This window comes from Lampris incognitus, chromosome 10, assembly GCF_029633865.1.
Source record: "Lampris incognitus isolate fLamInc1 chromosome 10, fLamInc1.hap2, whole genome shotgun sequence".
Lineage (NCBI taxonomy): Eukaryota > Metazoa > Chordata > Actinopteri > Lampriformes > Lampridae > Lampris > Lampris incognitus.
The window spans coordinates 56,881,869-56,896,987 of NC_079220.1; the positions used below are offsets into that span (position 1 = coordinate 56,881,869).

The 15,119-nt window shown below is 43.8% G+C and overlaps 1 protein-coding gene across 4 annotated transcripts in view; it reads right to left on the reverse strand.

The window, feature by feature from the left end:
* Nucleotides 1-4,355: 4,355 nt before the first annotated feature.
* LOC130120150 (myosin-8-like) overlaps nt 4,356-15,119 on the reverse strand; it is a 28,810-nt gene continuing 18,046 nt past the window's right edge. For all 4 annotated transcript variants that reach the window (XM_056288818.1, XM_056288819.1, XM_056288816.1 and 1 more), the window contains 17 exons: nt 14,937-15,113; nt 14,671-14,816; nt 14,387-14,477; nt 13,614-14,003; nt 12,526-12,652; nt 12,310-12,428; nt 11,660-11,856; nt 10,156-10,339; nt 9,874-10,039; nt 9,654-9,778; nt 9,256-9,564; nt 7,624-7,827; nt 7,418-7,543; nt 5,155-5,325; nt 4,844-4,948; nt 4,667-4,762; nt 4,356-4,555 (listed from right to left, as the gene is read on the reverse strand). In XM_056288818.1, the coding sequence (XP_056144793.1) occupies nt 4,412-4,555; nt 4,667-4,762; nt 4,844-4,948; nt 5,155-5,325; nt 7,418-7,543; nt 7,624-7,827; nt 9,256-9,564; nt 9,654-9,778; nt 9,874-10,039; nt 10,156-10,339; nt 11,660-11,856; nt 12,310-12,428; nt 12,526-12,652; nt 13,614-14,003; nt 14,387-14,477; nt 14,671-14,816; nt 14,937-15,113 (2,877 nt within the window). In that variant the 3' untranslated portion in view covers nt 4,356-4,411. The remainder of the gene's footprint in view (nt 4,556-4,666; nt 4,763-4,843; nt 4,949-5,154; nt 5,326-7,417; nt 7,544-7,623; nt 7,828-9,255; nt 9,565-9,653; nt 9,779-9,873; nt 10,040-10,155; nt 10,340-11,659; nt 11,857-12,309; nt 12,429-12,525; nt 12,653-13,613; nt 14,004-14,386; nt 14,478-14,670; nt 14,817-14,936; nt 15,114-15,119) is intronic.

Here is a 15,119-nt window from a genome sequence, read left to right on the forward strand (position 1 = left end):
AGATGTTGGATGTAAATCTTACCAGCGGTTAGTCGGGGACAGGCCTCTCTCTCGGTGAGCACCACGGAGACGCGGAGCTCCTTTTATTGAGACGAATGTGCCGGTCGAGTGAAAGGGACACTCCATATTTGGTAACGTCCTCCCGTTCAAATGTCAATCAAGACACATTATGGACTTCTGGTCAGCACTTATATACGGCACAGCGTCTCCAAGCGGTAACAGGAATATGTCACCAGACACAGGTGATGATCCTCAAGCCTCCCATCCTGTGAAGTAGGGCTGTTGGCCACTCTTACTTTCCCAAGACACACCTACGGTTTAGTCACCGATGCTAAATCTGAGTAAGCGACAACGTACGCCACCTTCTGCTCTCTCACATTATGTGCACGACTGGGGGGTAACTAGTTATGCATGTACACAAACGCTCTGTTATATTTGCTTTCAATTGAGGAGGCCTGTATTTTGTGTGTAAAGCTTAATTAATTGTTTAACTATAATAGTTTGTGTATTAGCATTCATTTAAAGGCAACAACTGTCAGTGTGTGTATCTTTGGCTGCAAAAAACACGACGCCACGGTCCCTCTGTTCAAAGAGGATCCACGAGATCCTTCTTGACCGAAGTGGTCCCGCAGGCCTGGAGGAGCACCTGCTCAGCCCTGCAGGGCACCTTGTCGGAGACTTGGTGGCGTTCACTAGTTGATGCACAGTGTGTGGTAAAATGGGGTTGTGATGTGTTGGAAAACAAAACATGGACCACACCGTCACTGAAAACGTTCTCCTGTGGTTTGCGTAATTAGACGCAGGGGGACGCTCTCCCTACTTTAAGCCGTTAAGTTCTCAAGATTTTTAAAAATGCAACCCGTAATCACCTCGTGCAACTGCACTGCCGAGGTGTTCAGAAATTGGGTGTAATTGAAGCATCGGGGGTGATGACATCATTTGGTTTTTAGTTTCTTTTGCTTTTGTTTTTGATTGGAAAAGAGGATTTTGTGGTGACCCACATCTATATAACGGGAGACGTTCACCTAAGAGGACGGTGTACCTTTAAGGGAAGAGGCGAGGGGTCAGATAATGCACTTCCGCTTCCGGTTCAGCGTTCAGTATCGTTGTCTAAACGTATGACATGCTAAGTTGGAGCTAGTAAACTACCTCGACTACGTCTACTCTCACGTCTCCTGTCTCGTTGTTTTCTAACTCCACAATTTCCAGGAATCCCAAAACATCAGTGTGAAAACTGTCCTGACATGATGTCGAGCTCTTGTGTAAATCTGGAACAAGTGTTGATTTTCAACGAGCGCGCCCCTAAACTGACGCGGCCCCTGCAAGTCACCATATTTACACCACTGCCCATGCAGCAGTTCACTGTACAGATAGACGTGTGTAACCAGGTTACAATTAACGTTTTTATTTTATTCTGTTTGAGTAGGAAATATCACCAAATCCTGTCTGTGTGCTGCTATTTGTGTTTACTACGTTTTATTTTATGTCATTATTTATTTCTATGTATGTTTTACAACGGCCGTCACATACCTGTACTGTCTCTTTAAGAGATTCATGTTTGGTTTACGGTTGGTCTGTCAAACTCTCAGCTCGCGTGGCTGTAGAGCTGAGGGGTACGTTTTTCTGTTGCTCCGCCAAATTCGTTAAATTTAATATGTTATATAGATTGTTTTTCAATTGTAATGAATGATAAATGTTAGGTAATATTGTAAGCTTATAGCTGGGTGTGATTTGGGGAGTATTTATAGGGAATTTATAATTATTTTGTTAGTCGGGGAAGTGTCGCCGGTGATGCTAGCTAACAAGCTGGTTAATGTTGTCTGCTAACAGGTGACTGTCCTATAGCCGCGTTATGAGACAGACAACGTTGTATTTCCTTTTCTTTCCTGTGATTTCGTACAGGTATGTGTGTTTTCATTTCAGTAATGTTATCTTGTTTTCTTGTGATGTTTTGTAATGTTTAATGTAACGGCCGTTGGTCATAAGCGTTAGCTAGGCTCTCCTGTTGCTAAGAAAGTTGGTTGATTGGTTGCTAGGGTATGCTGTTGTTACTATAGTTCGCAGCTCGCGGGCTATAGAGCTGAGAGGCGACTGTCCTATAGCTGCGTTATGAGACACACGACATTGTATTTCCTTTTCTTTCCTGCGATTTCGTACAGAAAATAAATGGCGAGGTGGGCCAAATAGAGTCCTGTGTGCCCCCCCTCCTTCCTTGATCATGATGATGATGATGATGATGATGAGAGACTGAGGGCTCCCCACAACACCTGGGGCCCCACCCAAACTAGAACACAACGCAGAGCTAATGATGAGAGTGACGGGCGTGCAGCAGGCTGACCAGCGTAGAACAGCATAGAACTGCCCCCGTTACACGTGCAACGTTCCAGAGAGCCGGTATGCCTGCCTTGATTTTAATGCATTGAAAACGTTGCTACATCTGGTAAACGGCAAGTAAACAGAACAAATGAAACGCATCACCTCTTCTTTTTAATCCCAGGGAACTGTGCTACATTAGTAATGTTATTTTTAACCCCCCCCCCCCCCAAATTGTACCGGCCAATTACCCCACCCTTCCGAGCCGTCACGGTCAGCCCCTCCACTGATCTGGGGATGGCTGCAGACTACGGTACCATAGCCCCACGCTGAGCGGTACCACGTCTTTTTACCTGCTCAACAACCTGTAACGTGACAGAACAAGAATCACTGAGTAAAGAGTCACCTTAACGAACACATGCACTCATCAAATAATAATAATAATAATAATATATCTATGACAGATAGCAAAACAAAGCTTCTTACCACAAGTTTCAACATCTCCGGAAATATTTCGGGCGAGGGGTTTGCCTCTGGGTTGTCTAACGAACAGCAGCCCAGTATAATAAAGACAAGAAGGCAAACAAGTGTAATGACAAAAAAACAAAAACAACAAATTGGCGAATTCTACTAGTGTTCATGCTCCAAGTTCATTTGCATATTACCCACGATGCAACTGAAGTGTCGATGTTTTGGTTATGTTGTGGGATATTGAACATGTTAAAAACGGGCATATCTGTTACAGATAGTGGGGATGTGGTGGAAGGTAATGGGGACGTTATGAGAGAAGTAGTATTAGACAACATGCTATTTCCCACCATGAAGGTAAAGAGTAGGCAAATAGATAAGGTCGCTTCTGTGGGCAAGAAAATGATTGAGCTGAGACCAGTATAAACTTGTGTCTGTTATGACTAGCTTGGCACACGGTAATTAAAAGCTGTTTGTTAACTCTGAAAGGTTTTCTAAGAAGCCTATTATTTGACCACGTCACAATAGATTTCTATTTGTCTGGTGCTGTTTTTTGTTTTATTGCTTGTTTGCATGAATATTGACAAAAAAACTGAATTCTCCTAATTATGTTAACTGTTGCAATGTATATAATAATAATAATAACAAAAATAATAATGTTATTTACAGGTGTGTGATTTTAGTCATCTGAAAAAACAGATCTTGTTTGGGGAAACATGATGTTAGAGTTACAGTTTTCATTGGTTAAAAATGTTGGAGGTGTCTCCATCTCTTGGCCGTCAAACTAGACTGCAGTCAGATGAGACTGAGGAAATGAGTTTAGTCTTTCTCACACCAGCACCCGTTTTATAATTCTGAGTACAACTTTCTGGGTATATCTCTGGGTGGATTATTATGGGCGGCAAATCAGTGCAAAACGCCATGATGAGCCGTGGCGATTTTATTATCGTAGCATTTCCCCTAAATTGCGATATCAACGTGCAATGAGAAGATGCTTTGAAGAGGTTCGACGTAATGATTTCTGCATCGCTCAGCATTTGAATGTGAATTGGTTGAATGTTTTACTCGGGGAGGCAGAGTCATATGTTAAGCTATTGTAACATAAATGTATTTTGTCGCCCACTCTCTTTGAATTATTGCAGTTTTTACATTTTACTGTAAATAAGACGAGTAATAACAGGAGTAATAACCCTAACATGCATGTCTTTTTGATGGTGGGTGGAAACCAGAGCACCCGGAGGAAACCCACGCTGACACGGGGAGAACATGCAAACTCCACACAGAAAGGACCTAGGACGGCCTGGGGATCGAATGCAGGACCTTCTTGCTGTAAGGCAACAGTGCTAACCACTGGCCCACCGTCCTGTCACATTTCCATTGTTACAAGAGTATTTGAAGATGGAAAAACAATGACACAGATTCATAATTTTGTCAATTCTTTATTTTACTCTTACGGTCATTTATATAGCAGCCTGCAGAAGTTGCACCATAGACCCCACTAACTATGATTCCCTCTGACCATCCCATAAAGAAAATGAAATGGCACAAACTAAATCTAAATCATAATGCATGTCACCTACTAGTTGGATCTTTTGACAAGGTGAGATAAAACAGTAGAAGCTGCCGATATCTATTCTCCTTTGCCACCAACATCACGACTCTTCGCTCGTAACTTGTTCACTTGGGATTCAGCGATATCTGCTCGTTCCTCAGCTTCCTCAAGCTCATGTTGCACCTTCCGGATTTTGGCCAAATGAATGCTTGTTTGCTCCTCCTGTGCGTCAAACGTATTTGTTAAGATACACTGAAATTAACTGAGCACCATGGAAATACTTTCTTGAGATATACATGAAGCCAGTAAAGCATACAGTGACTCAGTACTCACCGCCTCCTCACACTGTCGTTTATATGCTTTCACTTTCAACTGCAGCTTGTTGACCAGGTCCTGCAGCCTTGCCACATTCTTCTTTTCCTCCTCACCCTAAAGCATCCCTCTCATTAGTCTTATAGCTTGTATCATGTATTTCAAATCCAGCACCTAGCAGCAAAAATGTCCATGTACCTGGTATGTAAGTTCTTTTATTTTTCTCTCATACTTTCGCATTCCCTTCATGGCCTCGCAGCTTCGTTTCTGTTCTGCCTCGAGTTCATTTTCCAACTCGCGGACCTGAAAAATACAGTTAACTTAAACCATGCGTCATGCACTCGAAAAGAAATATACATTTGATTCAAATCGTTCCATGTATTTGATTACTCATCATTCAAGCTTGTTTTACTGGTAACCAAATACACGTTGAAATACGAGGAAGCTTACTTGGTAAAGTGAAGTGAAGAACAACATTCTCCAAATTTGGGAAATAGCAGCAAAGTTACCCTGGATTCCAGTTTTTGCAGTTCCTTCTTCCCGCCTTTCAGAACAATCTGCTCTGCTTCATCCAGGCGTTGCTGAAGGTCCTTCACTGTAGCCTCCAGATTTTTCTTCATCCTCTCAACATGAGCGCTGGTGTCCTGCTCTTTCTTCAGCTCCTCAGCCATCATGGCGGCCTTTAAGAAATGTAAACTGTTAAATTTGCTGTCCATGAGGACTGGACCTCAAAGAAAAAGAAAACTCCTTTATTTCCATGACATTACAAGTTAATTCCAATTGTTTTCGTAGTTTTTGCACTTATACATACCGGTTGTTATCATACAACTCACTGTCTTCACTGTAATGATTTTGGACACTGGACCAACACTAGACATGACTTTACATCAGCATCTTATGTCAGACCTGTTTCAACAAATCCAACTCAACCCAATTATCTAAGCCACATATTTGGAAGTGAAAAGGAACGCACAAGAGGCTGGCCACTCGCATACTTTCTGGAAATGCACAAAGATGAGGTTTTATTGGGAGAATGTAAACTTAGGTATCAACAATATTGTGGGATATGAAATCCCAAATACCTGCCCTGTGGTGTAGCTTGGTGACATTGATGATGTTGTGGTGAGAGAAGATCTCTCTCTACTTGACTAAAGTTTTACGTGCAGCAAGTAAGAAAGCCGTTACCACAAACTGGCTTAATGTTAACACTCCAAACGAGGAACAGTGGATGGAAATTGTCCAAGACATTTTTGTTGTGGAAAAGTGGACATACATTTTGAGAGTCCAAGAAAATATATCTAAAAAGAACTGGGAAAATGGAACATTTATATGGGAAATGACACTGACTAAATGAATGCCTAATTAGAATATTTGTTTGAATATTGAAATATTTGCAGACAACTATTTACAAGATGGTTGTGAGACCAGCTATGTTGTATGGTTTGGAGACAGTGGCACTGATGAAAAGACAGGAGGTGGAGCTGGAGGTGGCAGAGTTGAAGAATATTTTCATTGGGAGTGATGAAGAAGGACAGGATTAGGAACGAGTATATTAGAGGGACAGCTCAGGTTGGACGGTTTGGAGACAAAACAAGAGAGATAAGATTGAGATGCTTTGGACGTGTGGAGGAGAGATGTTGGGTATATTGGGAGAAGGATGCTGAATATGGAGCTGCCAGGGAAGAGGAGAAGAGGAAGGCCAAAGAGGAGGTTTATGGATGTGGTGAGGGACAACATGCATGTGTCTGGTGTGACAGAGGAAGATGCAGAAGACAGGAAGAGATGGAAACGGATGATCTGCTGTGGTGCCCCCTAATGGGAGCAGCCGAACGTAGTAGTGGTAGTAGTAGTAGTAGTAGTAGTAGTAGTTGCCCCATAAGACTTCTTCTTCTTCTGGCTTATTCTGTTTCTCAGGGGTCACCACACTAGATTTTACAGGTTCCATCAGTACCCTGTGAGGGTGCAGCACCAATGGCGGCCGTTGTTGTTATGAAAGCAACTTTATTTGCATCTTACAACTTTATTTGCAACTTACAATGAAGTTGTCTTCTGCATGTAACCACCCTATTGTATAGGAGCAGTGGGCAGCTGCAGCGCCCGGGGGCCAACTCCAGTTCTTCGTTCCATTGCCTTGCTCAGGGGCACAGACAGGAGTATTAACCCTAACATGCATGTCTTTTTGATGGTGGGAGGAAACCGGAGCACCGGGAGGAAACCCACGCAGATACGGGGAGAACATGCAAACTCCACACAGAAAGGACCTGGGATGGCCTGGGGTTCGAACCCAGGACCTTCTTGCTGTGAGGCAGCAGTGCTAACCACTGGGCCACTGTGCTGCCCCTAAACCATTTTGCATCCAGTGTGGGGTGCAAACTTGTTAACCCGGGCCTTGACCGAGCCGTCATGGAGCCTCGACTGATCTGGTATGGTCTTGTCAATCCACATACTGATTTGGCAACATTTTATATCACATGCCCTTCCTGACACAGCCACTAACCCTGTGGACGGGGGCACAGGTAAAGCGCTGGATGCCATCCCAGTATTCATGGACTTGCGCCCATGCCTGTCGCCACTTGTTCAGTTGCCCCATAAGACACCATTGTAAAATAGTCCATTGGTGGTAGTTCCATGTCCAAAATCGTCAAACTGAAGCCATTGAGTAAAATGGCAAAACTATGAAAATAAGACCCGGGTCTTAAAAGAACGGAATTATCCTGCAACTAATATAAAAACTAAAAAAGGCTAATATGTTCAAGATTTGGGGAAACTTACATCCATGATGGCTTTTTTGGCCTTTTCGTCTGCGTTCCTTGCCTCCTGTACAGTGTCCTCCATCTCTGACTGCAGCTGTGCTATGTCGGACTCCATCTTCTTTTTATTGCTCAGGAGGCTGGTGTTCTGTTGTAACAGATAAGAAGTGAGGGTACGGCACATTTAACTGAACTGTTTCGTGGTCTGAACTCACCAGTTTTCCTTACCTGAGAGTGCAGCAGCTGGATCCTCTCATTGACATCAATCAGTTCTTGTTCAGCCAACTTACGACACCTCTCTGACTGCTCCAGGGCAGCCCTCATCTCCTCAAGCTCAGCCAAAATCAGAGTGTTGCGGCGCTCTACAATGGCCAGTTGCTCTTTTAGGTCCTCCTGAGCATGCAGGGCTTCGTCTAAATGGACTTGAGTGTCCTGGGGCAGCAAAAAATAAAGATTCAAGAATTCAAATTGTATTGACACATTATGATGACATATGTCAATATTTAGAAATGAGTAGGCAAATAGTTACACACACACACACACACAGGCTACACACAGGCTACACACATTATTTATTTTGAAGCCTGCATATGCTTTTTTTCCCCCTTAAAGATGTTTGGAGCATCAAGGTAGTATGGCGGTCTATTCCGTTGCCTACCAACACAGGGATCGCTGGTTCAAATCCCCGTGTTACCTCCAGCTTGGTCGGGCGTCCCTACAGACACAATTGGCCGTGTCTGTGGGTGGGAAGCCGGATGTGAGTATGTGTCCTGGTCGCTGCACTAGCGCCTCCTCTGGTCGGTCGGGGCGCCTGTTCAGAGGGGAGGGGGAACTTGGGGGAATAGCGTGATCCTCCCATGTGCTACGTCCCCCTGGTGAAACTCCTCACTCTCAGGTGAAAAGAAGCGGCTGGTGACTCCAAATGTATGGGAGGAGACATGTGGTAGTCTGCAGCCCTCCCCGGATCAGCAGAGGAGGTGGAGCAGCGACCGGGACGGCTCAGAAGAGGGGTAATGGCCAGATACAATTGGGGAGAAAAAAAAGAAGGGGGGGGATGTTTGGGGCTTAGAGTAGCTGCGAGCTTCAAACGAAGTGCTGTTAAAATAATTATTTCATTTGCATTGGAGGGTTGGAGAGGTTTGTGCCCGAAATTTTTTGCAACTTCCCGAAACCGACATGATGAAGTAAGTCTACACTGACTTTCCACAGTGGTTTCAAGTGATCTGCAAATTATATCTGTTCATTCTTCACACAGCTACCTCCAGCTCCATGTTGACTGCTCGCTGCTCTATGTGACCAGCTTCGAGGAAAACCTCCCTGCGTGTGTTTGTCTATATCCACATCCACCTGTTCCAACTCCTCCCCTCTGGTAGGCGCTACAGAGCACTGGACTCCAAAACAACCAGATATAAAAACAGTTTCTATCCATGGGCTGTCATTCAAATGAACGCTTATCACTGTCAACGCTGCACCATCGCACCTTATCATCTTATTTCACCTGTATAAGTCAGTGCTTGTGTATGTATATGAAGATTGTTGTGTTGTGGTGTTGTTGTTCTATGTTAAGTAAACTGAGAGAGCCACGACACCAGGGTCACATTCCATGTATGTGCACACCTACATGGTCAACAAACACGATTCTGATTGTTTGACTCTTTGTGTCACAAAGACTGCCTGTTTATATTCTCACCCCATGTTAAGACTGCTTCACCTCGACTTCAGCCGTTTGGAAAAGGCAAGAATAACGTTGCTGTGCGATATGTTCGGATAATGAGTCACACAAACTATTGTGCTTGAGGCATGTACAATGCTTTAGGGCTCGAAAGAACGACCCCAACAACCCCGGTGGTTCACACTCACCTTGAGTTGAGACTGGAGGTTTCTGAGCTGTTTGGTGGTCTCAGCCGCCTGGCGGTTGGCATGGCCCAGCTGGATCTCCATCTCATTCAGGTCCCCCTCCATCTTTTTCTTCACCCGGATCGCATCATTCCTGCTGCGGGTCTCAGCATCTAGCGTGCTCTGCAACGTGTCAACCGTTCTCTGGTGGTTCCTCTTGAGTTGGTCAATTTCTTCGTCTTTCTCTGCCAACTTTCTGTCCACTTCTGATTTAATCTGGTTCAGCTCCAATTGAAGATGTAGCAGTTTGGCCTCCTCATGCTCAAGGGAGGACTACATGAAAAGAAACAAACTCAAATGATCTGGACATCCTCTTAAGGACACGGTGAAGACGGGAATGTCATATCATGGAAAAAGCAAACCTCCGCCTCCTCAAGAGCTGCTTGGATGTCCCTTTTGTCCTGTTCAGTTTGCTTTGCTGCCTTCTCCAGTTCGTGGATGGTTTTCGCAGACTGTCCTACTTGTTCAGTAATATCTGTTATCTCCTCTGAAATTAGAAAAAAAAATCTACATGAAACACAGTTTCATTGTCTTATAATCACCAAAATGAAACCTTATTTCAGGCCAAAACAAGACTCTTACGTTGGAGATTCTTATTCTCTCGTTTCATGCTCTCCAAGTGGTCCAGAGCCTCCTCATACGAGTTTTTCAGTTTGAAGAGTTCTGTGCTCAGAGCCCTCGACTCTCTCTGAGAGACTTCAAGCTCTGACTGACTTTCCTCATACTTCTGTTTCCACTCAGCAAGAACCTGATGCATGTAGAGGAAGCCAGCACGTGTAGGAAATGCAGCCTCAACATGTATGTAAATAGTATGTAAATAGGTTATCATGCTGAAGTTGAAATGAGCCCTGCTAAAATAAATACCTTATCAAAGATTCTCTGTTTTTTGTCCAAGGTAGCATTGGCGGCATTCGACCTCTCCAGCTCAACCATGAGATCTTCCACTTCCGCCTGCAGCCTTTGTTTAGTCTTCTCCAGTGAAGCGCACTTGGCGTTGCCCGCCTCAGTCATCTCCTCAGACTCCTGGAGTCGCTGGGCCAGCTTCTTCCTTTGAAGCAAACATGTTATTTCTAGTGTAACAGCCTTGGAGTGCCTGGCTACCATCATGGTGACAGACACACCTTCAGTGTCATTCAACAGCAAAACATCTTCATGCGCCCGGCTCGTGTGTGTTATGTTTCCTTTCTATCTGGAAACTGAAACTGATGAATGAGGTAGGTTTTGTCATTTATGTGTCTTGAATGAAATTGAAAATGACTTGCATTTTATTTTTAAAATTTTCCCCCTTTTTCTCCTCAGTTGTGTCCAGTCAATTACCCCACTCTTCCGAGCCATCCCGGTTACTAGTCCGCCCCCTCTGCTGATCTGGGGAGGGCTGCAGACTACCATCAAGGCTCGACGTTTTCGGTTTTTATTTTTCAAAGCCGACCAGCAAGCCGAATTTCGCCACAAGAGGACACTGTTACATAACCTCACACGAACAGGACCAACTTTTGGATCCCTGGAAACACAAAATCCAGGTGAAAATCAGTTTAAATCGATTTGCTCCTTTTAAAAAATCTGGGTATTTTTCGGTGAAAATCGGTAAAAACAGAAAACGCTGAGCCTTGACTAACAACATGCCTCCTCCGATACACATGGAGTCGCCAGCCGCTTCTTTTCACCTGACAGTGAGGAGTTTCACCAGGGGGGTGTAGCATGTGGGAGGATCAGGCTATTCCCCCCAGTTCCCCCTACACCTCTGAACAGTTGCCCTGACCAACCAGAGGAGGCGCTAGTGCGGCGACCAGGACACATACCCACATCCGGCTTCCCACCCGCACACACGGCCAATTCTGTCTGTAGGGACGCCTGACCAAGCCGGAGGTAACACAAGGATTCGAACCAGCGATCCCCGTGTTGGTAGGCAACGGAATAGACCACTATGCCACCCAGACACCCATGCATTTTATTTTACGCTGTTCTCTGTACTGTGATCAGAGGAAGGGTTTATTTCATAAGATTAAGAGAGAAGATTGTGATTATCAGTGACAGGCTGCGACTTAACTGCAAGAAGAAACAGTTGCCTTGTGGAATCAAACAGTGCTTGTTGTATAGGTCTGTAGTCTTATATTAGTCGCTTTTAGCTTGTATATTGTTGATAGACTTTCAGAAATTTAAAGTGTTAATCTGACAGTGATGATTCATTTATTTAGTTCATTATTTTTTCTCAATTATTCATTTAATTCATTAGATGAAGTTCAGCTCATTCGTTTTTTAAATATTGCATTGTGCATCATGTAACGAACGATTTTAGATGGTATGAGACTTACATGAAATGTTCATTCATTCATTCATTCCTTCAATCATTCATTCGTATGCTTCTCACTTGGCCTCCTCGAGCTCCTCGGTGCGCTGGATTGCATCGGTCTCATACTTGGTTCTCCACTGAGCCACCTCACTGTTGGCCTTGGACATGCAGCGCTGCAGCTCTGCTTTGGCCTCCTGCTCCTCCTCATACTGCTCCCTGAGGAGTTCACAGTCATGACGTGCCGACTGCAAACTGTGAGCTAGGGCGTTCTTTGCCTAAAATATGAAGGAAATATTTATTGACATACTTAATTTATAGGCATACAAGTATAATTGAACCCCCCAAATTGTATCCGGTCAGTTACCCCACTCTTCCGAGCCCTCCTGGTCGCTGCTCCAACCCCTCTGCCAATCCGGGGAGGGCTGCAGACTACCACATGCCTCCTCCCATACATGTGGAGTCACCAGCCGCTTCTTTTCACCTGACAGTGAGGAGTTTCACCAGGGGGACGTAGCACGTGGAGGAGGCGCTAGTGCAGCGACCAGGACACACACCCACATCCGGCTTCCCACCCGCAGACACGGCCAATTGTGTCTGTAGGGACGCCCGATCAAGCCAGAGGTAACACGGGGATTCAAACTGGCGATCCCTGTGTTGGTAGGCAACGGAATAGACCGCCATGCCACCAGGACGCCCAGTAAAATTTAACTTTTGTATTCGCTCCTGACCTTAGTTTCCTCATCCAGAAGTCTCTTCAGCTCTTCAATTTGTTGACTCCCAACAGATTTCACCCTGTTCAACTGGGAAAGAGTAGCTTCCTTTTCTTCCAGCTGCCGCGAAAGTTCTCCTGTTCATGATTTAGAGGATATGCAGTGATTTAAAAAAAAAAAATTTTGTTCTGTATATTTATACCTTACCATTGTATCTAACCCTTTGTATCTTACCATGTTCTGTTTGCAGACGAGCACTGAGTGTAGTGTTGTCACTCAGAGACTTCTGGGCTTCATCTGCCCTGGCCTTATATTCACTGCACTGGTCTTCAAGGCTCCTGCACAGTTTCTCCATGTTAGCCTGAAATATTAAGCAGTTATGAATATCAGGTAAACTTGCAATGTGTAACAATGAAGAAACATTAAGAAATATACATACTGATATTATATATAGTTGATATGTATATCCCAGCAGTCATTGGGCGGCAGGCGGGGAGACACCCTGCACAGGCCCAGTGACTGCTGGGATAAGCTCCAGCATCCCGCGACCCTGAGTAGGATAAGCAGTTTGGATAATGGATAGATGGATATAGATTCAAAAATAAAGAAATGCACTGAGCAAGTGTAAACTTAAAATAAAATTCCAGTTTTTTACCAACTGGGTCTTATTTTTGCAGTTTTTACCAGCGTGCATATCAGTTGTGTTATTTTACTCACCAGATTCATCATGTAGATTTTGGTCGTGGGACCAATGCAAGACTCAGCTTTTCAACAGTGTTTCACAGAGAAACTGAAACCTGTTCTCATTTAGACTGTGTACATAATTTCCCATTATATATGACTTCTCAGTTACACTGGACGGGTAGTTTGTGGGTTGTTGCTATTACCAACAGTGAGTGTAGGCTGCAAGTTAGACCAGGAAGTAGCTCAGCAATGCAATCTACCATTGATAATATTGGACATTTCAGATACTAACTTTCAGTTTGTACTTTTGTTTTCACTTCCAAATATTTGAATTTCGAAATTGGGTTAAATTAGACTTGTTGCTTGTGTTCACTTTCCCTGTAAGATGCCATTGTAAAGCTGTGTCCAGCAGCGGTCGAGTGTCCAAAATCTCTAAAATGAAGCTGGTGTGTAAAATTATATCATAACCAATATCTGTGATGGTAAAAACTATGAAAATAAGACCCAGATTGTAAAGAAACGGGAGCTTCCTTAAAGGATAAAAAAAAGTATAAATTTGTAATTTGTGATATTGGGCTATACAAATAAAATGGACTTGACTTGACGTAAGGCGTTTTTATCCTGTAAGCTGTGTATACCTTGCTTTTCAGAATGGTCTCTGCATTGCTGACCATGTCATCAATCTCCATTTTTAATTCACTCTTCTCCTTCTCAAGTTTCTGCTTGACTCTCTGGAGGTTGTCTATCTGTTCACCCAGTTCGGCGACACTGTCAGCCTGTTTCTTGCGCAGGGTGGCGGCGATTGACTCGTGCTGCAGGGTGGACTCCTCAAGATCACGGCGTAGTCGCTGGAACTCGGCCTCGCGCTTCTTGTTCATCTCGACCTGAGCTGCGGTGGCTCCTCCGGCCTCCTCGAGCCGCTCACTGATCTCTTCAAGTTCCCTGGAGAGATCCGACCTCTGCTTCTCCACCTTGGCCCGGGTGGAGCGCTCAGCCTCGATTTCTTCTTCGAGCTCCTCAATGCGAGCCTGCAGTAAATGTTTGATGTAAAAATTGTCTTAGAAAAAAAAGACAGCAAGGATTGCATACTGCTGCCCTATGATAGATAGATAGACAGACAGACAGACAGACAGACAGATAAACAGATAGATAGATAGATAGATAGATAGATAGATAGATAGATAGATAGATAGATAGATAGATAGATAGATAGATAGATAGATAGATAGATAGATAGATAGATAGATAGATAGATAGATAGATAGATAGATAGATAGATAGATAGATAGATAGATAGATAGATAGATAGATAGATAGATAGATAGTACAAACAAGTAAGACATACAGAATGGATTCAGATCAGTACACTGACATACTGCTGGCCTTTGTGTGCAGGTGAACCAGGAAGTACCTGAAGTTCTTTAATTTTCTTCTGTAGTTGAGTGCTGAGCACTTGTTCATCCTCAACTTTGCACTGCAGACTGCTGAGTTCAAAGTCCTTTCTGAAAAGAGGGTTAAGAATTTTACGAGTCAGCATGCACTAAAAATGTGTCATCTTCCACATTTCTGTCATTTTATAATCAATTTTCTATGAATATCAAATTTCCACAAAGATTTTTGCATTTCAATGTGCAAATTTGATATTCTTAAAATGCAGTTAGTGGTTTAGTTTCCAGTTTATAAGTTTACATTTACTTTTTCAGCCTCTCATCCATTTGTTGTCTTTCATGCTCCAGGTCCATGATGGTTTCCTGAGACAGCTTCAGATCCCCCTCGAGTTTTCTTCTGGATCTTTCCAAATCTGCACGCACCTTCTTTTCCTGCTCCAGAGACCCCTCAAGCTGGGAAGGACCAACCCCATCGTCCATTTTCATCAACGAGCAATGATTGGAAAATTGTGCAAAAGTATGTTTTGAACCAAAAACAAGTTTTGTGGTGTTGCTTGGATTTGCGATACTTACGTCATCAACCTGTTGCTCCAGCTTGATTTTGATTTTTGTGAGAGAGTTAACTTTATCCTCCTCAGCCTGAAGGTCATCCAAGGTCTGCTGATGTACCTCTTGCAAGGCCTTGATCTCCTTCGATGACTTCATCAGGTTTTCCTCCAGCGTGGTGAGTTCTTCTATCAAATTCTTCACCTTCAG